This window comes from Triturus cristatus, chromosome 4_1 (genome assembly GCF_964204655.1).
Source record: "Triturus cristatus chromosome 4_1, aTriCri1.1, whole genome shotgun sequence".
Classification (NCBI taxonomy): domain Eukaryota; kingdom Metazoa; phylum Chordata; class Amphibia; order Caudata; family Salamandridae; genus Triturus; species Triturus cristatus.
Genome location: NC_140585.1, coordinates 914,517,154 through 914,541,926, shown reverse-complemented (window position 1 = coordinate 914,541,926; position 24,773 = coordinate 914,517,154). Strand labels below are relative to the sequence as shown.

The following is a 24,773-nucleotide window of genomic DNA, read 5'->3' as shown; positions in this document are numbered from 1 at the left end:
GGCTTTGGCACTGGGAATGGCAGACACGGCACCAGGCTTTGGCACTGTGAATGGCAGACACGGCACTAGGCTTTGGCCCTGGGAATGGCAGACACGGCACTAGGCTTTGGCCCTGGGAATGGCAGACACGGCACTAGGCTTTGGCCCTGGGAATGGCAGACGCGGCACTAGGCTTTGGCCCTGGGAATGGCAGACACGGCACTAGGCTTTAGCCCTAGAAATGGCAGTCACTGCACTAGGCTTTGGCCCTGGGAATGGCAGACACGGCACTAGGCTTTGGCCCTGGGAATGGCAGACACGGCACTAGGCTTTGGCCCTGGGAATGGCAGATACGGCACTAGGCTTTGGCCCTGGGAATGGCAGACACGGCACTAGGCTTTGGCCCTGGGAATGGCAGACACGGCACTAGGCTTTGGCCCTGGGAATGGCAGACACGGCACTAGGCTATGGCACTGGGAATGGCAGACACGGCACTAGGTTTTGGCCCTGGGAATGGCAGACAGGGCACTAGACTTTGGCCCTGGGAATGGCAGACACGGCACTAGGCTTTGGCCCTGGGAATGACAGACACGGCACTAGGCTTTGGCCCTGGGAATGGCAGTCACTGCACTAGGCTTTGGCACTGGGAATGGCAGACACGGCACCAGGCTTTGGCACTGTGAATGGCAGACACGGCACTAGGCTTTGGCCCTGGGAATGGCAGATACGGCACTAGGCTTTGGCCCTGGTAATGGCAGACACGGCACTAGGATTTGGCCCTGGGAATGGCAGACACGGCACTAGGCTTTGGCCCTGGGAATGGCAGACAGGGACTAGGCTTTAGCCCTGGAAATGGCAGTCACTGCACTAGGCTTTGGCCCTGGGAATGGCAGTCACTGCACTAGGCTTTGGCACTGTGAATGGCAGACACAGCACTAGGCTTTGGCCCTGGGAATGGCAGACACGGCACTAGGCTTTGGCCCTGGGAATGGCAGACACGGCACTAGGCTTTGGCCCTGGGAATGGCAGACACGGCACTAGGCTTTGGCCCTGGGAATGACAGACACGGCACTAGGCTATGGCACTGGGAATGACACACACAGCACTAAGCTTTGGCCCTGGGAATGGCAGACATGGCACTAGGCTTTGGCCCTGGGAACGGCAGACACGGCACTAGGCTTTGGCCCTGGGAACGGCAGACACACGGCACCAGGCTTTGGCCCTGGGAATGACAGACACGGCACTAGGCTTTGGCCCTGGGAATGACAGACACGGCACTAGGCTTTGGCACTGTGAATGGCAGACACGGCACTAGGCTTTGGCCCTGGGAATGGCAGACACGGCACTAGGCTTTGGCCCTGGGAATGGCAGACACGGCACTAGGCTTTGGCCCTGGGAATGGCAGACACGGCACTAGGCTATGGCACTGGGAATGGCAGACACGGCACTAGGTTTTGGCCCTGGGAATGGCAGACAGGGCACTAGGCTTTGGCCCTGGGAATGGCAGACAGGGCACTAGACTTTGGCCCTGGGAATGGCAGACAGGGCACTAGGCTTTGGCCCTGTGAATGGCAGACAGGGCACTAGGCTTTGGCTCTGGGAATGGCAGACACGGCACTAGGCTTTGGCACTGGGAATGGCAGACATGGCACTAGGCTATGGCACTGGGAATGGCAGACACGGCACTAGGTTTTGGCCCTGGGAATGGCAGACAGGGCACTAGGCTTTGGCCCTGGGAATGGCAGACAGGGTACTAGGCTTTGGCCCTGGGAATGGCAAACACGACACTAGACTTTGGCCCTGGGAATGGCAGACAGGGCACTAGGCTTTGGCCCTGGGAATGGCAGACAGGGCACAAGGCTTTGGCCCTAGGAATGGCAGACACGGCACTAGGCTTTGGCCCTGGGAGTGGCAGACACAGCACTAGGCTTTGGCCCTGGGAATGGCAGACAGGGCACTAGGCTTTGGCCCTGGGAATGGCAGACACGGCACTAGGCTTTGGCCCTGGGAATGGCAGACACGGCACTAGGCTTTGGCCCTGGAAATGGCAGTCACTGCACTAGGCTTTGGCCCTGGGAATGGCAGTCACTGCACTAGGCTTTGGCACTGTGAATGGCAGACACAGCACTAGGCTTTGGCCCTGGGAATGGCAGACACTGCACTAGGCTCTTGTACAGAAGATGGTTCGTATATTAGAGAAGAAGATCCTAATTCCAGACCAGTGCAGTCACGGCACCAGGCTTTGGCCCTGGGAATGGCAGTCACTACACTAGGCTTTGGCCCTGGGAATGGCAGTCACTGCACTAGGCTTTGGCCCTGGGAATGGCAGTCATTGCACTAGGCTTTGGCCCTGGGAATGGCAGGCACGGCACTAGGCTTTGGCCCTGGGAATGGCAGACACGGCACCAGGCTTGGCACTGTGAATGGCAGACACGGCACTAGGCTTTGGCCCTGGGAATGGCAGACACGGCACTAGGCTTTGGCCCTGGGAATGGCAGACACGGCACTAGGCTTTGGCCCCGGGAATGGCAGACACGGCACTAGGCTCTTGTACAGAAGATGGTTCGTATATTAGAGAAGAAGATCCTAATTCCAGACCAGTGCAGTCACGGCACCAGGCTTTGGCCCTGGGAATGGCAGTCACTGCACTAGGCTTTGGCCCTGGGAATGGCAGTCACTGCACTAGGCTTTGGCCCTGGGAATGGCAGTCATTGCACTAGGCTTTGGCCCTGGGAATGGCAGGCACGGCACTAGGCTTTGGCCCTGGGAATGGCAGACACGGCACTAGGCTTTGGCACTGGGAATGACAGACAGGGCACTAGGCTTTGGCCCTGGGAATGGCAGACACGGCACTAGGCTTTGGCCCTGGGAATGGCAGACACGGCACCAGGCTTTGGCCCTGTGAATGGCAGACACGGCACTAGGCTTTGGCCCTGGGAATGGCAGACACGGCACTAGGCTTTGGCCCTGGGAATGGCAGACACGGCACTAGGCTTTGGCCCTGGGAATGGCAGACAGGGCACTAGGCTTTAGCCCTGGAAATGGCAGACACGGCACTAGGCTCTTGTACAGAAGATGGTTCGTATATTAGAGAAGAAGATCCTAATTCCAGACCAGTGCAGTCACTGCACTAGGCTTTGGCCCTGGGAATGGCAGTCACTGCACTAGGCTTTGGCACTGGGAATGGCAGACACGGCACCAGGCTTTGGCACTGTGAATGGCAGACACGGCACTAGGCTTTGGCCCTGGGAATGGCAGACATGGCACTAGGCTTTGGCCCTGGGAATGGCAGACACGGCACTAGGCTTTGGCCCTGGGAATGGCAGACACGGCACTAGGCTTTGGCCCTGGGAATGGCAGACACGGCACTAGGCTTTAGCCCTAGAAATGGCAGTCACTGCACTAGGCTTTGGCCCTGGGAATGGCAGACACGGCACTAGGCTTTGGCCCTGGGAATGGCAGACACGGCACTAGGCTTTGGCCCTGGGAATGGCAGATACGGCACTAGGCTTTGGCCCTGGGAATGGCAGACACGGCACTAGGCTTTGGCCCTGGGAATGGCAGACACGGCACTAGGCTTTGGCCCTGGGAATGGCAGACACGGCACTAGGCTATGGCACTGGGAATGGCAGACACGGCACTAGGTTTTGGCCCTGGGAATGGCAGACAGGGCACTAGACTTTGGCCCTGGGAATGGCAGACACGGCACTAGGCTTTGGCCCTGGGAATGACAGACACGGCACTAGGCTTTGGCCCTGGGAATGGCAGTCACTGCACTAGGCTTTGGCACTGGGAATGGCAGACACGGCACCAGGCTTTGGCACTGTGAATGGCAGACACGGCACTAGGCTTTGGCCCTGGGAATGGCAGATACGGCACTAGGCTTTGGCCCTGGTAATGGCAGACACGGCACTAGGATTTGGTCCTGGGAATGGCAGACACGGCACTAGGCTTTGGCCCTGGGAATGGCAGACAGGGACTAGGCTTTAGCCCTGGAAATGGCAGTCACTGCACTAGGCTTTGGCCCTGGGAATGGCAGTCACTGCACTAGGCTTTGGCACTGTGAATGGCAGACACAGCACTAGGCTTTGGCCCTGGGAATGGCAGACACGGCACTAGGCTTTGGCCCTGGGAATGGCAGACACGGCACTAGGCTTTGGCCCTGGGAATGGCAGACACGGCACTAGGCTTTGGCCCTGGGAATGACAGACACGGCACTAGGCTATGGCACTGGGAATGACACACACAGCACTAAGCTTTGGCCCTGGGAATGGCAGACATGGCACTAGGCTTTGGCCCTGGGAACGGCAGACACGGCACTAGGCTTTGGCCCTGGGAACGGCAGACACACGGCACCAGGCTTTGGCCCTGGGAATGACAGACACGGCACTAGGCTTTGGCCCTGGGAATGACAGACACGGCACTAGGCTTTGGCACTGTGAATGGCAGACACGGCACTAGGCTTTGGCCCTGGGAATGGCAGACACAGCACTAGGCTTTGGCCCTGGGAATGGCAGACACGGCACTAGGCTTTGGCCCTGGGAATGAAAGACACGGCACTAGGCTATGGCACTGGGAATGGCAGACACGGCACTAGGTTTTGGCCCTGGGAATGGCAGACAGGGCACTAGGCTTTGGCCCTGGGAATGGCAGACAGGGCACTAGACTTTGGCCCTGGGAATGGCAGACAGGGCACTAGGCTTTGGCCCTGTGAATGGCAGACAGGGCACTAGGCTTTGGCCCTGGGAATGGCAGACACGGCACTAGGCTTTGGCACTGGGAATGGCAGACATGGCACTAGGCTATGGCACTGGGAATGGCAGACACGGCACTAGGTTTTGGCCCTGGGAATGGCAGACAGGGCACTAGGCTTTGGCCCTGGGAATAGCAGACAGGGTACTAGGCTTTGGCCCTGGGAATGGCAAACACGACACTAGACTTTGGCCCTGGGAATGGCAGACAGGGCACTAGGCTTTGGCCCTGGGAATGGCAGACAGGGCACAAGGCTTTGGCCCTAAGAATGGCAGACACGGCACTAGGCTTTGGCCCTGGGAATGGCAGACACAGCACTAGGCTTTGGCCCTGGGAATGGCAGACAGGGCACTAGGCTTTGGCCCTGGGAATGGCAGACACGGCACTAGGATTTGGCCCTGGGAATGGCAGACACGGCACTAGGCTTTGGCCCTGGAAATGGCAGTCACTGCACTAGGCTTTGGCCCTGGGAATGGCAGTCACTGCACTAGGCTTTGGCACTGTGAATGGCAGACACAGCACTAGGCTTTGGCACTGGGAATGGCAGACACTGCACTAGGCTCTTGTACAGAAGATGGTTCGTATATTAGAGAAGAAGATCCTAATTCCAGACCAGTGCAGTCACAGCACCAGGCTTTGGCCCTGGGAATGGCAGTCACTACACTAGGCTTTGGCCCTGGGAATGGCAGTCACTGCACTAGGCTTTGGCCCTGGGAATGGCAGTCATTACACTAGGCTTTGGCCCTGGGAATGGCAGGCACGGCACTAGGCTTTGGCCCTGGGAATGGCAGACACGGCACTAGGCTTTGGCACTGGGAATGACAGACAGGGCACTAGGCTTTGGCCCTGGGAATGGCAGACACGGCACTAGGCTTTGGCCCTGGGAATGGCAGACACGGCACCAGGCTTTGGCCCTGTGAATGGCAGACACGGCACTAGGCTTTGGCCCTGGGAATGGCAGACACGGCACTAGGCTTTGGCCCTGGGAATGGCAGACAGGGCACTAGGCTTTAGCCCTGGAAATGGCAGTCACTGCACTAGGCTTTGGCGCTGGGAATGGCAGACACGGCACTTAGCTTTGGCCCTGGGAATGGCAGACACAGCACTAGGCTTTGGCCCTGGGAATGGCAGACACGGCACTAGGCTCTTGTACAGAAGATGGTTTGTATATTAGAGAAGAAGATCCTAATTCCAGACCAGTGCAGTCACTGCACTAGGCTTTGGCCCTGGGAATGGCAGTCACTGCACTAGGCTTTGGCACTGGGAATGGCAGACACGGCACCAGGCTTTGGCACTGTGAATGGCAGACACGGCACTAGGCTTTGGCCCTGGGAATGGCAGACACGGCACTAGGCTTTGGCCCTGGGAATGGCAGACACGGCACTAGGCTTTGGCCCTGGGAATGGCAGACACGCACTAGGCTTTGGCCCTGGGAATGGCAGACACGGCACTAGGCTTTAGCCCTGGAAATGGCAGTCACTGCACTAGGCTTTGGCCCTGGGAATGGCAGACACGGCACTAGGCTTTGGCCCTGGGAATGGCTGACACGGCACTAGGCTTTGGCCCTGGGAATGGCAGATGCGGCACTAGGCTTTGGCCCTGGGAATGGCAGACACAGCACTAGGCTTTGGCCCTGGGAATGGCAGACACGGCACTAGGCTTTGGCCCTGGGAATGGCAGACACGGCACTAGGCTATGGCACTGGGAATGGCAGACACAGCACTAGGTTTTGGCCCTGGGAATGGCAGACAGGGCACTAGACTTTGGCCCTGGGAATGGCAGACACGGCACTAGGCTTTGGCCCTGGGAATGACAGACACGGCACTAGGCTTTGGCCCTGGGAATGGCAGTCACTGCACTAGGCTTTGGCACTGGGAATGGCAGACACGGCACCAGGCTTTGGCACTGTGAATGGCAGACACGGCACTAGGCTTTGGCCCTGGGAATGGCAGATACGGCACTAGGCTTTGGCCCTGGGAATGGCAGACACGGCACTAGGCTTTGGCCCTGGGAATGGCAGACACGGCACTAGGCTTTGGCCCTGGGAATGGCAGACAGGGACTAGGATTTAGCCCTGGAAATGGCAGTCACTGCACTAGGCTTTGGCCCTGGGAATGGCAGTCACTGCACTAGGCTTTGGCACTGTGAATGGCAGACACAGCACTAGGCTTTGGCCCTGGGAATGGCAGACACGGCACTAGGCTTTGGCCCTCGGAATGGCAGACACGGCACTAGGCTTTGGCCCTGGGAATGACAGACACGGCACTAGGCTATGGCACTGGGAATGACAGACACAGCACTAAGCTTTGGTCCTGGGAATGGCAGACACGGCACTAGGCTTTGGCCCTGGGAACGGCAGACACGGCACTAGGCTTTGGCCCTGGGAACGGCAGACACACGGCACCAGGCTTTGGCCCTGGGAATGACAGACACGGCACTAGGCTTTGGCACTGGGAATGGCAGACACGGCACTAGGCTTTGGCCCTGTAATGGCAGGCACGGCACTAGGCTTTGGCCCTGGGAATGGCAGACACGGCACTAGGCTTTGGCCCTGGGAATGACAGACACGGCACTAGGCTATGGCACTGGGAATGGCAGACACGGCACTAGGTTTTGGCCCTGGGAATGGCAGACAGGGCACTAGGCTTTGGCCCTGGGAATGGCAGACAGGGCACTAGACTTTGGCCCTGGGAATGGCAGACTGGGCACTAGGCTTTGGCCCTGTGAATGGCAGACAGGGCACTAGGCTTTGGCCCTGGGAATGGCAGACACGGCACTAGGCTTTGGCACTGGGAATGGCAGACATGGCACTAGGCTACGGCACTGGGAATGGCAGACACGGCACTAGGTTTTGGCCCTGGGAATGGCAGACAGGGCACTAGGCTTTGGCCCTGGGAATGGCAGACAGGGTACTAGGCTTTGGCCCTGGGAATGGCAAACACGACACTAGACTTTGGCCCTGGGAATGGCAGACAGGGCACTAGGCTTTGGCCCTGGGAATGGCAGACAGGGCACTAGGCTTTGGCCCTGGGAATGGCAGACACGGCACTAGGCTTTGGCCCTGGGAATGGCAGACACAGCACTAGGTTTTGGCCCTGGGAATGGCAGACAGGGCACTAGGCTTTGGCCCTGGGAATGGCAGACAGGGTACTAGGCTTTGGCCCTGGGAATGGCAAACACGGCACTAGACTTTGGCCCTGGGAATGGCAGACAGGGCACTAGGCTTTGGCCCTGGGAATGGCAGACAGGGCACAAGGCTTTGGCCCTGGGAATGGCAGACACGGCACTAGGCTTTGGCCCTGGGAATGGCAGACACAGCACTAGGCTTTGGCCCTGGGAATGGCAGACAGGGCACTAGGCTTTGGCCCTGGGAATGGCAGACACGGCACTAGGCTCTGGCCCTGGGAATGGCAGACACGGCACTAGGCTTTGGCGCTGGGAATGGCAGACACTGAACTAGGCTTTGGCCCTGGGAATGGCAGACACACAGCACTAGGCTTTGGCCCTGGGAATGGCAGACACACAGCACTAGGCTTTGGCCCTGGGAATGGCAGACAGGACACTAGGCTTTGGCCCTGGGAATGGCAGACACGGCACTAGGCTTTGGCCCTGGGAATGGCAGACAGGGTACTAGGCTTTGGCCCCGGGAATGGCAGTCACTGCACTAGGCTTTGGCCCCAGGAATGGCAGTCACTGCACTAGGCTTTGGCCCTGGGAATGGTCTGTACACGAGTGAAGCTCCCCTTCTCATAGGTTTGCGGACACAGCAATAGGCTCATTTGTGGTGGGCGGATGTTCTATGAGAGAAACTCCTTGACCCTGAGGAGAGCACACTACATTAGGTTCTTGTGCGGTGAATGGTTTGTATCAGAATAGCCCCCTGCCTCCGAGGTGTGCGGACGCTGCACAAGGCGTTGCTGCTACGAATGGTTTGCTATCGGCAGTACCTGGAGTAGTGTACTTTGGTCGCTTTGACCTTACCTGGAGTCTTATGTTAATGCAATATTGAGACCTTATGTAATACCCTATGTCCACTTACTAGTTTTAAGAACTAACCTGGAGTATTCTGTGTACTCATTAGTATGATCCCACCTGGAATAGTGTACCTACTCATGAGTACTGGAGTACCTGGAGTACCGAGTGCACTCACGAGTAGGACCTCACTGGGGCGCTGTGTGTTTTTATTAGTAAGATCTCACCTGGAGTATTGTGCCGCTCACTAATAAAAGTGTGTCCTCTCACAAGTAAGGCCTCCCCCTGTGTAGTGTGTGTGCTCATTACTGTGCCCTCCGGCCATGGTTAACTCCATAAAAGTGCAAAAAGCAGCAAATTCCCACTCGACCGAGGGCAGAAGAACGCTTTTGGCTGACGATCCCTATGGATAACTTACTGAGGTGTCCTATACAGCTCACCTGGAGTAGGCCATCGGTTCCTGGCTGTACTGGAATATGGCCTGGGAAGTCAGGCCCCGGCTCTAGGTCTGTACTCGACAAACTAGATTTTCAGATTTTAGATCTGCTAAACATGAGGTACAACTGACATGCTACCACTGCGGACCTCTGATTCCACAGGCTGTCAGTCACTGAACCGCTCCACTTCCCAGCGCGAGGGCAGGACGGAGAGCGCCAGCTGCAGGGCAGGAGACCGCAGCAGCTGGCGGCTGTGCACCCATTCCTCCCTCATGCTGCACATCTGCAGCACTCGGTGATGTCACGGCTCCTCTGCTGCCCATAAAGGCGATGATGCCACGTGTGCCGCAGAGTGAACACAGCAGTGTGCGGATGGAATCACGCTGGTTCACGGCCATTCCTCACCGGTTTCTACAGCGTGTCTTGGGGACGGGGGCGGAGGGGAGGGAATCAGAGAGGGGGTGTTTACAGCGGAAGGAGGAGTCGTGTGAGCGTGTATCTATGTATACTGCATTTCTGTTTTTGGGAGCTGGCCATGTCGTTGCTGCTGACTTCACCTGAAGTTTACCCTGAAGAAAAGTCATGTTTCATCTTTGAAAACCCAAGTTCAAGAGATATTTCTGCATATTACAGTTAAATGTGTTACGCATGCACAGGTGAGTTACGCATGCACAGGCGGAAATCTCTGCCCATCTACCTGTACTTTTACGTTGATGAGTGGCGGCACGGCCAGCATTACCGACACGTTACTCCCTGCGGGAAGAGGCTTACAGGCAGTCTGTCACACACACACACACGTGGAAGGGTATCGCTCGGTGTGGGCAGAAGCCCCATTGAGCAGTGCTGCAGGCTCGATGTTGTTCTCCAAGCACAGACACGCGTTCCATGAAGCAAGCCACGCGGGCCTCCTTCTGTACTCAGGCATGCATCATCCATATGACAAATAGGTGCCCCTCCACGCACCCAAGGGGTACGACAGGGTGCAGTTCATTTAGGAATACGGCAACATCTCTTATAATAATGCTTGTGTATATAAAGATATTTACAGAAAGAAATGTGGATTCTAGTGTTAGTATTTGACAACTCAACCCAATTTCTGTATGAAAAAATTGCTGAATAAAACAACCACTTGTGAGACAGCTGGACAGAGAGTTGCCAGGCTTACAAGGAAATGAATATATTTCCCCACAGGTGAGGCTCTCACCGGCCATAGCTGTAAGCCCCTCGCAACGCAAACAGTGCCACTGGGACGCATTTACTCACCCTGACAGTGGAACTGGTCTCTACGGATCGAGCATGTCACTTCACCCTTAATACAAGTGCAGAGGTGGCAGCCATCTTTGTCCCACGTGTCGCCGTCTTCATGCGCCCTCCCTTCCCAGGAGCATCTGGGGCGCCGGCACTCACACGTTTCCAGGTAGGTGACACGAGCCAGCAGGTCAGCGTTCTAGAGGGGAGCAGACATGGCAAGGTGTGAGGAATATCTAGGAAGCCTCTGTAGGAGAGAGGCACCAATGTTCTCCAAGAGTCCAAGCATTTATAATGGGCAAGGGTAAAAATGTATGCTAGAGTCAGGTTAGAGTGGGGGATAAGGTAACAGTTATGGTTCAAGTAGTTCTGATACAGACAGAACCCACAGTTATTCAGTGCGCCAGCCCTCCCTTTGTAAGTGTAATAAGATTCCCTTTCCAGGCACGTTGAACGGGGTCTGGGATCAGGTTTATTATGGTGTTTGAACGCAGCGTGCTCATCAATCATGGACACAATGTACCTTTGGGTTTAAGCCCAGTTCAGCACAACAAGCTAGTGTCTCGAGTTTTAAGGCAGCAAACTTTAATACGAGCTTCTCTGCGCCCCAGAGCCTCTGCTGGACAAGGATAACACTTGGGGATAGAGTGGAATATTCAAGCACTAAAACATGCCCAGCAGCACTTTGTATGTTTAGTGCTCCGGGGCTGTGGGTTACCCTGAAGACTCATCTCAGGTCACCTCGATGAGCGGTGGTCAGAGAAGGTAAGACCTCCTGGGAAAGCCTCAAAGCCCAATCTGGGAACAACTGAGCAGGGACTGTGCAGGTCAGGCTGAGGTGCGCTGGCAGAGCCATGAGTGGATGTCTTAGGGCTGCAGGTCATGAGTGGGATCTACTGGCCGAGGCGGTCGTTGGGGAATGAACAGCAGTGTGTGTCTCGAGTCGGAATGGAGATGGTTTGGCTGAGTTGCCTGTGGGTCTCTGTGCCCGGCATCAGGCACCGCTACAGGGATGAGATGTACTGGCTGAGCTATTCTGGGTCTCTACACTCAATGGCATGCGTGGGTCAGACTGACTTCGATGTATGAGCTCTCTGACCATGTATGCGTCTTACCGCATTAAAGCAGTATGGCTCATCCATGTGCTGAGGCTCTCTAAACTCAAGAGATGAAGAAATGTCCAAGTAATGCAGCGTCGACAGATAAGATTAACAAGCGGAGGTCTGGGGGCACGTATCCCTTATCTCCTGGACCCCATTTGGGAGGTTTCAGGAAGTGGGTAGGAGAAACCTCTAGATGCACCTCCATCAAGTGGCCTATCAGCCGACACAGCAGCAATGACTACATACTGCATGCTATGGCTGCACTAGTAGAGGTCATTATTAAAGGTCATTATCACCCAGCTCAATGAAGAATGAGAAGCTGCATCGCTCCAGCTCTGATTCTAACCTACTGAGCATACTCAGATCTCTGCTCCTCCGCCCACAACGACACCTTACAGAGCACTGCAGCAGCTCCTTGGGACTCACCTGGCCTTTGACCATATCCAGCATGGCACTCATGCCCTCCAGCGCCTCCTCCAGGCTGCGCAGCCGCTCCTCCTGGCTGGTGCCCCTGGGCAGCACCCTCCTGGTGCCTGGCGAGGCTGCGGGCTCACTCTGCTGCTGTTGGTAGTTGCGGATGTCAGAGAGAACCATGGGCTCCGGTGGCTGAGGGGCTTCCTGTTTGTTGGGCATGTGGTCCAAGTGGTCCATGTATCTTTCCTCCGGTATCGTGTAGGGGAGTGGGAGTGAGTCTAGAAGACAAGGAGAATATAACCAGAGGAAACAAGATCCTTCTTTGTGAACACACAGAGGGACTTTCTAATGGCAGGGATCAGAGACTGAAATTAAGCTGAAGTTCAGTTTTTGCAATTTTTTACCAATAACCATGTAACATTATTGTTTATACACACAGTGCAACAGAGAGTAAATGTTAGTACTTTAAGTTTTACTTTTTACCCAGAGATTGAAATTCAGAAATTACTGATAAACTTGCACCTTAGCAATTCTGTGCAACAAGGTTGGACCAGTCAAGTTTATTTATTTGCTTGATATTACATTTTAGCATATAAAAGCAATTAGAAAAAATTAAAATATATATAGTTCATTTCGCATAAAGTACCCTTCTTAAAGAAAACAATCCCTTTTCAGCATTTCTTCAAGAGTATAAAACACTTTCCAAGTTTGTAACATAGATCAATATTTTCACAGCGCATAACATAATGTAAGCTCTTTTTATCAGTAACTTTCTGGGGACTGGAAATAACTCTGTGTTGTTCTTTCATAGCTTCACACACAGCATTAGGGGGTGAAGGGCCGGCCAACAGATCCGCATAGCAGGCATTTCACAGCAAAACCCCGCTTTTCTTCCACTCTCCCAGTCTTATGTGGCAGGGTAGTACCTGTTGGTCCTTTTGCTGTTTTTACATCCATCTCTGGATTTCTCTAGATTGAACACGTGTCAAATATGACGTGTGGAACAGTGATCTTAAACTTCATGGCAAACAGTTTAATAGCCCAGTAAATCCCTCATTTCTCCTAAAGTTGGTGCATCTGAGCGGCCAGGACTGGTGCAGAGTCAGTCACGCGTGACTGATCCCACTCCAGCTCTTCTGGATTTTCAGTGGCAGCATCTTCTTGAGTTAACAGGGAGGGATACTGAGTGCCACGTCGATCTCACTTCACAACATTTCCGTCCCGGAAGAAAGTGAAGCAATATAGGCGCAAACAATGATAGAAATTTTAAAAATGCAGGCCGTGACAGACACAAGTTCGAGATTGCCATGGTTACGTTAATACTTCACCCCTCTGCCTGCTGCTAAACTGGAGAACAGGCACAGCTTATTTTCAGGTGATGGGGCTGGTTTCCCAGCATCAGCCCTGTGCGAAGGCTGTGAGGTGGAACCCATTAAAGTTCACATAAGGATCGCTCTGTTCAGATCATCATTCCTGACCCTGGGTCCGATCTTAAACAGACATTGACTCCTTTTGGCGTTATGATGGTCCAGGCGAGAAAGGTGAACGTTTGGCACACGTGGAATCTGAGGCTCAGGGGATGAACGCATTTGCTCAGGATCACACAGTCATGAAGTAGGTAAGCCCCAGGCCTTAGGATGACGATAGAGTTCAAACACTAGAAGAGAAAGGAGAGGAAGTTGTGGCCCATTTATCAGAGGGAGGAGAATGTGCCATTGCAGTCTTAAAGGGTCAGTTAAGGTGGGGCTGTGAGGCATAAATCTGTGCGCCTCGTAGCTGAACTTTTGAGTACTCCTTGCAAAGTAGACTGTACAGCCAAAGAAGAAGCGCACCTTATGTGAAAGACAGTGGTGAGCTTGCGGAACAGGTAATGTGGCGGTGAGGGGCTCTACGCAGGGCTCCTCGCTGTTTCCGTGTACAGAAAACACCCACGCCAGGCTGTCCCTCGTCTAAATGTCCCTCACTGACCCTTGGTACTCATTCAGTCACTCATGCAGTCCTACAACCTATAGGCAGATCACATGATACCGAGGTGCCGAGATCTCTTCCGATTGACCCTTCTCCCCTCTGGTAGCCGAAGTCCATAATAACGGTATGCAGAGGCATAGTTACTACGACAGGGAATAACGCCGATAGGGCCTTGAGACCAGTCCAAGAGGATCCCTGATCACACAGCACTGGCGCTATCCTCAGAGGCGCTCCTAGAGATATGTAAAACTGGGAGCTGGACACAGACTCAGGTCTTGACATTTACAGGACTCACAGGCTAACTGTTCCTCCCCCACCCTGCTAGCTCTTTTTCACAAAATGGGCGTTGGTGGGATTCAGAGGCAGAAATTAGGTAGGTGGGGCACACACCTGGAAAGCCAGAACCCCAGGCCCGAGCCCAGATCCCCAACACCCATCAGAACAAGCACGAGCTGGTACAGAAGGCCGGGTGATGTTAGGCACAGCGTGTTCTCTGCGAATGATCAATCCAGACTCCTGTCCCTCTCTTGAGCGACTGGACCTTACCAGATGAAGAACGCTCCACCATTCGGACAGAGCCCCAATCTCTCCCAGGAGCGTGCTGCACTTTGTGCATCAGGAGCAGTGGTATTGAGGCACAGAGGCCTGAGGGGTCATTGAACCCCGATTTTGCTGTATTTCGTAAATCAAACAGCAACCAAGGGGTCCCTTTCAGTCCTTGTAATAGGGTCATGCCATGCTGGTGGCTGCCTCTTGCTCAGCAGCCAAGCCGGCACTAACTCTGAAGAGCTAGAGGGATGATGTGGTCCTGCTCTATGCAACAGCAGACATAAGTAAATGTTACTTCACTACAAGGTAACCAAGAACCCACAATGCCATGCCTTCGTTTCCAATCCATGACATGCATTCTGTATCTCAAGAGAGGGGTGGAGGATAGGACGGATCACAGGATAAGCCATTTTGGATCTGTAAAAGCTCCCCAACAGGACACTTTTGAAAGTGTGGATCCAATTTTGGGAACTTATATAGAAAGGTCAGTAATGAGTTAAAAGAGCTCAAATAAACCTCCCTGCCTTTTAAATGATTTGAAGACTAGGGCCACGATGAGGCTGGAGCAACAGAGGCTGCACGGGGAAGAGGAGGGACAGACAGAATTTGATTATAAGCAACACTTTTCATTCCTCATATTAGCACTTCCACAGAACCGGGTCTGGACTGAATGACAGAGATAAGGTGATTGATTACACGCCAAGGGTGGAAGCAACCAAAATGATTCACTGCCAGGAGTGCATTTGTTTACAGTGCAAAGGATAACACTATGGAATAGATTCCAGCCAACACAACCCCTGTAGCCTCAGGAAGTGGCGTTAAGGCCTGTAGACGAGTTCTTAATGTGGCCAGCAATGGAGAGTACACCGCGTTTGTTTGAACTACTATTAACAAGGGACTATTCTGAGCATGGTATTGGGGGGCTTGCAGACTTATGAGCCCCCCTCCTTTGAACAGGACTGCCTGCGGTTCCAGGTGATGTGCTTTTTGCCGTCTTTTCATCAGCACTGTAGCAATGGCACATAGTGGCAAATTGAAAGTAAGGTAAATTCAATACACCATTCACCTGTAGAAAATATTTCAATTAAAAGTGCATTTTCTGACCACCACGCACGATTATTACAATAGTAGCTAACGGAAAAAGGTTACTACCTCGTGCACAGGGTTCACCTTAAATGCAATGTTCTTGGCGATCCAGATGATATGGTCAAGATGATGGAGTCTGTTTATTTGTGCATATGGCATCTTTTTCAACCTCTCTTTATGAACCTACATTTCCCATACATTGTGCGTTGACTTTTACCATAGGAGACTTCACGAATATACAGACAATTTTGGGTCCCTCAGTTACAGTAGGGTGCTAAATCGTGCGGTAACACCGACACAATGTGATAATCTGGATGGTTGGCATTACCTCCGGGTTTAGCATTCAAGGGCAAAAAGATGTACTAAAACATGCAGTACACCAGGCGGTGTTACCACAGCGGATGCACAGTGTTATCTGAGCTTGGTCGCTACCACCCGTCTTTTCCCAGGGGTGATCATTCATACCACTTACGTGACGTGATGTGGTAACATTGCATTTCTCAATATCAGCAGGAATGGTAAACACGTGCGGTAATCTGATTACCGCTCATTCGACCGGGTTTCAGGATGCTCTAAATGAGGGCATGTTGTAAGTCTTTCCCGGGTACCACTCTGAAGCTGAGAAGTGTCAGTCACAACTCATACAGTGAACACATTGAGGACTTCGAAATGCATAATATTTCCCTCGCCAATTTTTCTGTTGAGTTTATTTGAAAAAAAGTCCCTCAACGCTTGGGAGTGGAATGGGACATGAATAGCGCTCAGTGCTCAGTCCCTGAGAGATTGTGAAACAACTGCCCTTTCTACTGCGTCCTACTGCAAAGGAATGCATTCAGACTGACTTAATCCTCGAGCTGGGGATGCCCCCAAGAGTGGTTTTGGATTTCAGAGAGAGGGACTCCATGGCTTAAGCTGCTCTCCTTTCATTTCTAGGCCGGTGCCCAGCTGTATTTTGGGAAACACGGGGCTCTGAAACCAGCTGCAACAGAAGGGCCTGGGGCAAACCCTCACACAGGTGCCCGACAGCTGCCCACGCTGCAGGGGTTTCACCGCCGGCCCCACAGAGAAGGGGGGCGTGTTTCCATGAAAAGAGGATAAAAGGGATTTGTCAATAGAAAGTGACTGTGCTATTTGCAGATAACAATGAAAATAAGAGGATTACACTTGTGGTTATTTTTTCCGACTAAAAAAAAGAAGAAAAGCATGGCGCCTGTGTGTTGATCCCGCATTCTAAGGACTGAGTCTGAGCGTCGAGGCCACTGCCCAGAAAGGATCTGAGAAATGAGAGTACTGTCCTGAAATGGAGTATGAGCAGTGATCACGCTGCCCAGAAATGTGTTCTGAGACGTGAACCCACTTTAGAGAGATGGGATCAGGTGTTCCTACTTACAAGACAGGGGAATCATCCATTACTACTGTTGGCGAATGAAATCAGATGTCCTTCTATCAAGACGGGAAACAGACGTTCCTACAGATGGGATCATATGTTCCTACTGTCGAGAGATGGGATCATATGTTCCTACCATCAAGAGATGGGTTTGTATGTTCCTATCATCAAGAGATGGGATCATATGTTCCTACTGTCAGGAGATGGGATAGTATGTTCCTATCATCAAGAGACGGGATCATATGTTCCCACTGTCAAAAGATGGGATCGTATGTTTTTACTGTCAAGTGATGCGATCGTATGTTCCTACCATCAAGAGTTGGGATCATATGTTCTTATTGTTGAGAGATGGGATCGTATGTTCCTACTATCGAGAGATGGGATCGTATGCTCCTGCCATCAAGAGATGGGTTTGTATGTTCCTATCGTCAAGAGATGGGATCATATGTTCCTACTGTCAGGAGATGGGATAGTATGTTCCTATCATCAAGAGACGGGATCATATGTTCCCACTGTCAAAAGATGGGATCGTATGTTCCTACCATCAAGAGTTGGGATCATATGTTCTTATTGTTGAGAGATTGGGTCATATGTTCCTAATGTCAAGAGATGGGATCATGTATTCCTACCGTCAAGAGATGTGATCGTATGTTCCTACCGTCAAGAAATGGGATCGTATGTTCCTACCGTCAAGAGATGGGATCGTATGTTCCTACTGTCAGGAGATGGGTAAGACATTCTCTCCAGAAAAGGGTTGTTACGATCCTACTGTTCAGAGATGGGTCATCAAGGGTTTACAGACTGACCATTGTTTAACTCTTAGCGACTTTCAAACTCTCAAAAAATTAAAGTATTATTTGTGATCCCACTGTACAAATTTGGCACAGGAGTGAAGGAACTAATGTCCAGTGCTGCCATCTGAGGAATGCAGGATGACCCATTGTCAAAAAACAGAGCCTGAGTGACCAATCCACAATTCAGTGGCTGTCTCGGCTCAGGTTGATCACCCTTGTACTGCCGCTATTGGAGAGTGCACTTCTCTGGCAATGGTGTTGGTTATGGGCTGAATTTTTGAGTTTACTTTGACTGCCACGGTGTAGGCGTAGTTTGCGTTGTAGGCAGGAACTTGCCCAGTTTCTACCCAAGAGAGAGCTGAGTAGTGATAGCACCCTATTGACAGTCCCTCAAAGGTGGACCCAAGTGCAGAGTAGCCTCTGAGTTTCTTCATCCAACTAAAGTGCAACCACTAAGGAAGAGGGAACAACTTTCCCCCTTTTCTACACCATGCTCAGTCTCACCTGCTGTCATTCTTCCACTTGCTTAACCTTCATTGTGCTCAAACTCTCTATCTCTCTTTACCATGTTTTGAGTGCAGCGCGTTCTTTATGTAAAGGCCTTTCTCAAAGTGCAGTAGACCCCACCGGTGACACCGATATTCAAGCCAATTCATATCAAGACGGATATAGTTGAAGAAACAACTACCTGGTTCAACTGACATTACTTTAATGCTGTTGTACATGCACAGTCATGCCAGTGGCGCAATGAAAGTTGAGGGGGCCCCTTCGGATCTGATCCGGAGCTCTTGGGCCTGAGTACTGTACTGAGGGGGCCTTCTGCAGCTCTGCCCCCCCCCCCCCCGTTACGCCCCTGAGTCATGCATGTACCATTCGTAGAGAAGTGCAACTGTGTGTACAACACCTGCATTGTAATCTCTTCCTCTAGAAACAGTCCTCTGTGTGGTAGTCATCTCTACAAATTTCCATAAAAAGTCAATTAAAAATAGGGGATTTGTCGCAAGCAGCCGAGCCCATGTGTAAGGACCTCTCACAAGCAGGCTGTACATTAACTGCTCAGACAGGTCTCAGATCACACACAGAATGAAAACTTTACCACTGTTAGATCAGGGCTGTGCTATAATACTTTGGGAGAGATGGAGCAGGCTTGATTTGAATCACCCAAAAATATGCAATGCCTCTTAACGCTTCATATCTTAAACTCAGCTTCATCATCGGGGGACACTCGGGTGATCTGGCGCTCTGGATTTGCCAGGACAGTCCAGGTTTTCACCAGCTATCCCAGCAGATTTTAGCAAATTTAGCTCGTCCTAGTTTTCAGAGAGTGTGGACTGAAAAACAGACAGTGCTGGCTTTAGTGCGGTGCAACCAGTGCCAAGGTCAAGGGCGCGCCCTCTGCATGACAGGATGAACTGAGATAAGAGTAGCCTGCAGAGATCTTTGTGCGTGTGGCTTTTTTTGAGGGGATATTACAATGGAATGATAAGGGCGGAGTTGAAAAATTAAAATTCACATACCAGATCTCGCCGGGTCTCTCCTCCATCTCTCCCACGTCGTGTCTCTTCCAGGAAGCACCCAGGCTCCCACACAACCAATCACAACGCTTAAATGCAGCGTTGTGATTATTAAGCACCCAGACTCCCCTGAGCCAATCACAATGCTGCAATGCAGCATTGTGATTGGTCTGAGCCCTGTGGTTTGGCGCTCAGACAGGAGCTGGGGGCCTGGGCATGATCTCTACCCAAGCTGTATTGTAGCCTGGGTGGAGAACATGCAAAGTGCGCATGACACTTTGGCCGGCCCGAGACGGTCACCCAAAGCGGCAGGCACACTTTAGAGTGCAGCAACCACGCCTCCTCCTCCCCGATGTCAGGGGAGCCAAGCCCCGCCTGTGACAATACTAAAAATAAAATGCTAATAACTTCAGTTATTATCATTTTCTTTTTTCTTTTACACTGCTCCGTGAGCAGTGGGGCAACGCTCCTCCGTATTAGCGGAGGAGCAACCACTGTTAATATAAATTCCATACCCCTATGGATAGCATGTGACGCCTACACCTTGTTGTTCTCATTGTCTTAAGCAACATTTCCTATACATTAATTTACACATTTGTATGACTCATTGCCTCTTTATAATGTTTGTGATGTAAAGTCCTCTGACAGATACAAGGGGATGAGCAGCACTATAAAATAAAATAGGAATGTGAGAGAAGGGTGAGAAATGGACTATGGTGACTCTAGGGGCACCATTGAATGGAAGTATCAAGGGAATCCGTGAAGAAGGAGGTATTTGAGGGGCACCAACAAAGAATGTCTAACGGGGCACCACCAACTCTAAAGCCAGCCCTGCAGAGAGAGGAACATTTTTGTATGGTTAAAGGCAGGACAAGTGAGCAGCTGTTATGAGAAAGCCGTGTAATTAACACCCATGAAGTTTAAAGGTTGTTTTTAATTAAGTCCCTTAGTGCCCCGGTGCCTGTATTTCTCTATTGATGAGCGCTGTCATTTAGGTCACTCTGTGCCCCTCGGCTGATGTCATATTTTATACCTTCTTCTGTTTGTCCAGAGTCCCAGTTTTATTCTTCAAAATCTGGTCATGCTAGGGTGCACTGAACATGCAACTTTCAATTCAGAGCATACTTTTCACTCTGACGGTTCATGTAGAGTGTGTAAGGAGGAGGGAGAGGCATTGAAAGCTCGAGCCAGGCCTGACTCTGGCTGAGCGCGAGGTCCTCCTGGACCCTTCAAGCCCAAAACGAGCTGAGCTTTAATGTGGCTTCTCCCTGCCACCCACGACCTACCCTAATGTGTCAAGAATTAAAGAAAAAACCATTAGCCTTTTATGTAAAATTGGAGGAGGCAATAGGCACCCATCTAGTGGCTTAATGGCATAATGTGAAATCAGAAAAACCTAGGAAATTTCCTGGCTTCCCCCCAACCAAACTGTGTGATGCTCGGCAAATATTGTTTTTTCACATGCTTCCTGTTTTTTCCCCATTTACACTTAAGAGCATTTTAAATACGTGAGTTCAGGGTGTGTGCTATAGACTGTAGAGCAGTGGTTCCCAAACTGGGGTCCGGGGACCCCTGGGGGTCCCCGAAGCCTCCTCAGGGGGTCCGCGACTACTTTGTAAATCGAATAATATTAACAGATCAATAAAGTGTAGATATATAAAGAGGCTAAATGTACAATTGAACATTTTAAAACATACTGTAAATGTGAAGTAATTTGAAACTGTAGGCTAAAAATTAAATTAGTATCCTCAGATTGATTTGCGGGAGCAGTGCAAGTGCATCAAACTGAATATAGTATGGATGATGAGCGGCCTCAATTGAATTTAGAAAAGCTCCAACCATTCTATTAAAATTACATTTTGATTTCTTCTTTATTTATGTTTTCTAATTAAATAAAATGTGTTATTCGTGTATTTGTTTGATGAATGCTTTTTTGTATTTTTGTGTATTGTTTTGTCGTTCAAATCATCAACATTGCTTAGGCCGGGGTCCCCAACTTCCAGTAATGACTCGTGGGGGGGGTCCCTGGATTCGAATAATGTTTCAGTTGGGGACCCCGGCTTCCAGTAATGATTAAGTGGGGGTCCCCAGAAATCAAAAGTTTGGGAACCACTGCTGTAGAGGTCTTCCATGTAGCAGTCTAGACCACATACAGGGTGCATATTATCATGTGTGTTGTGTCTAGGATGGCTGGACATATAATTCTAATGCCGCAACGAAAGTAATATGAACACCACACACCATGATTAGTTTCACTCTGAGGAAACGCCCTTGAGTTCCTTTATTTAAACCTTCTGTCCTTACGTCACAGGTTGTGACTATCGGGACTCAAATAGGAGGGGTTGCCCAAGGAACACCCCTGCAGAGGAAGTGGACATCTGCTGAACCACTTCCCTCAACATAACACATACATCTATTGTCCTGTGAGGGTCTGGGGGACATTAATATGTTTAAGTTCATGTTTACAAAGTGTCACTTTTTACAAATGCCACTCAATGCAGTGACATAATCTGATGTACTAAGTTGAAATGTTTCTGCGTGGAATGCACTTTAAAAAATAATTTGTAGAGTCCTGATCATATTTTTATATGGTGTTTGTTTCACAGTTTACATGGGCTCGGCTCGTGCATGGGCTCTTACAGCCCAGCTAGACCCTTGGCTCGGCTCTGGCTCGGCTTTCCCTGTTAATTTGTTGGCTCGCCCACCTCTAAGTGTACATTTGCCTAAAGTTAGACACCTGAGCTTTTCCAAAACCCAGATGGTTTCCTATGACATTGGGATCAAACTGCATTATGGCAGACTGTGGCTCTTTAATTTCGCACTGAAATAAATGCCCTCTCCTCTCCAGGAGGCGCCGCATAAATAATCAAATAAAATGTGCTTTTTCTGCCATCGTGGACGTGAGGACGGGGGCCCTGTGGTATTCTCTTCAGGCTCCGGGTCGGGGCTGCGATTGGCAGACCAAGTTTGCTGAAGCTTCACCGCTGCTCAGGACAAACAAGAAAACCTGTGTCTTCAGGGGACTTTAATACCCGGATAAACACGTCACAAAATCGTTTCATTAATGGGTAATGAGGCAGAACACGCAGGCAGGGGCACTCGGTGCCGGCTTTGAAGCTGAAACCAGAAACGGCCTTCCTGTCAATGGACAGTTGGGCGATGGCCATCCCTGAACAAGATTAATCACCAGCAAGAATGCATCCAGCCCTCTGGAAGCACAAACAAAGCCAGCGGCACAAAATACCAAAACATGCCCACGGTCACAGCCATCGGGGACAAAGAGCAATGCACACAGGAGAGCTCGATGAAAAGTACCAGCAGGAAGCAAAGGGAAATTGCAACTCAGTGCAAGAATGAAGGCCTGACTGCATATTTCTTCAGCAAAGCTTCACTCTGGCCTTTAAACTTTTTCATGCATCGCCACTCCTCGTGAAATAATTAGCAGCCCTGAACATATTTAGTCATTTAAACAGATCAGTTTTCCCTTTTAAAAATGCAGTAAAATACATGATTGCAAACGTACTCTCAAAAAGTGTAAAAGTATCCCTAGTGTAAATCTTTATCCAAAATGGCGGCAACCATTTGGTCATATTGGCTTTGCCAATGCTCTTTGGCAACGCTCTAAAAAGTCGAGCTTTTTCCAAATGTCTTGTAACAACCGTCAAAAGACATAAATAAATAGGTGTGATGACATGACCGCTTCTGGTAGTCTTTTCACTGGCGCATTCATGCATAATGACGTATGAACGCTTGCATCTGCACTTATGGAAGGAAGTGCCAGCACACGGAAGAGTTTGTGCCATCATGGGATACAGAGAGGGGGTTGTGCGGTGTGGTGACAGGACGCACGCTCCAATACGACGCATGGTGGACATTTTGGAATATGAATGTATTAGCACTATACACAAAAGCATTCTAATATGGCCACCCACTTTAGAAGCAGGGTGTAGAAGAGGAGAAAATGAGAAATGAAAAGACTGACTCGCCGGCCCTTGCAGTGAAACACACTCAAATTCAGGTGAATGTGCACAACTGATCAGGTGTCAGCATCAATCAAAGGACACCAGCGTCAATTACTGAAGTGACGCCATGGTATCCGCTGTCATGATTGGAAAGAGAATAGGACTGATACTCAAGCATAACAATGACTGACCCAATACCTTAGTATGTATGCACATAGCTAAAGCTGTCAGGCTAGATCTAAATCATATAATAATATACACACACTATTGATTGCTACACATCTCAACATTCCTTCAATGCGGAACCCAACAATGGACAAGAATCATCTCATCCTTTCTTGACTGCAGAACCAATAGGAACCTTTCACCATTCCTTATCTGCAGGTCCAAAAAAGGGCAAAGAATACCTCACCATCACTTGTTGCAGAACCCTCAAAGGGACAATAAATATCTTGCGATCCCTTCACAGTGGTAAAAAAAAGATGGACAAGGAACAGCTAGTCATCACATCACTGCAGATCCAAAAGATGGAAAAGGAACATCTGAACCAACTCTGTTCTCCATGACAAAAAGCAGAAACCAGTGCACTCCAAAAACAACAGGACAAACCACGCAGTGGTATGTTGTAATAGGACTTATGTGGTATGTTGTGCTTGGTTCTGGAGTCGTTATGGGTTGAGTGCTCCAGATGAGAATGTAATAATTTGAACTGCGGGAGTTGGAGCTGGCTGTTGGAGTAGCTCTCACATCTGATGGATGGAGTCTCATGTACTAGACTTGATATCTTAAATAAAAGGAAGAAACTTATTGAGTCCTGTGGAAATTCGTGTTTTTTCACATTGGCAACGACTGGATGTAACAATCTACACTCCAGACCTCAGCATCAAGGGTTTTTATTGGCATCGACATCATGAAGAGGGCTACGTGACCGGACCCTTACAGCAATTACTAACTAATTGCTATATCGTTTCATACCCAGAACATTGCGGGTTAGTCCGGCTTCTATTCTAATTTGCAGCATATTAGGACTTTGACAACTGGATCATCTATTCTAATTTACGGCATTTTAGGACTTTGACAACTGGATCGAGGGCTTGAGCGCAGGCCGATGGCATGGCACGCTGCAAGGAGCAAACTGGTAGCTGCATCTCGAGCACACAGCTTGTCATAGCGCGACCGGAAAATTCTTGAATTTTATTTCTCTTCTTCATTTGACACTGTGAGGAAGGAAATCTATAATGTACAATTCCAGCAATTTAATTGTTTTGTTTGTGGTGAGCTACTGTGACAACTCAAGTGTGCAAAGCCAGCTACTGAATTGTTATTTTTGTGGTGTTAACTCGAGTGCCTCATCGGGTACTGGTGATTGAGATTGATTGGTTGACACCTAGACACCCTTAGGTATTAGTGCACCTTATAAATTATAATTTCATTTCATTTCAATTTTGTTTACTTTCGCTGTGCCCGAGTCACAGAACTAACTTAAGACAAAATCCTAAACTTACTACCATTTTGGTATTCACAGAAGGCACTTGCTCATTTTGGTATTCACAGAAGGCACTTACTTACTCATTTTGAGTAACTTACTCATTTTGGTATTCACATAAG

The 24,773-nt window shown here is 50.6% G+C and overlaps 1 protein-coding gene across 1 annotated transcript in view; it reads right to left on the bottom strand.

The window, feature by feature from the left end:
• Positions 1-24,773, bottom strand: part of KCP (kielin cysteine rich BMP regulator) — a 496,613-nt gene that overhangs the window by 360,393 nt on the left and 111,447 nt on the right. The window contains exons 4-5 of the mRNA XM_085653703.1: positions 11,918-12,183; positions 10,404-10,587 (exon numbers count right to left, since the gene is read on the bottom strand). Of these exons, the coding sequence (XP_085509829.1) occupies positions 10,404-10,587; positions 11,918-12,183 (450 nt within the window). The remainder of the gene's footprint in view (positions 1-10,403; positions 10,588-11,917; positions 12,184-24,773) is intronic.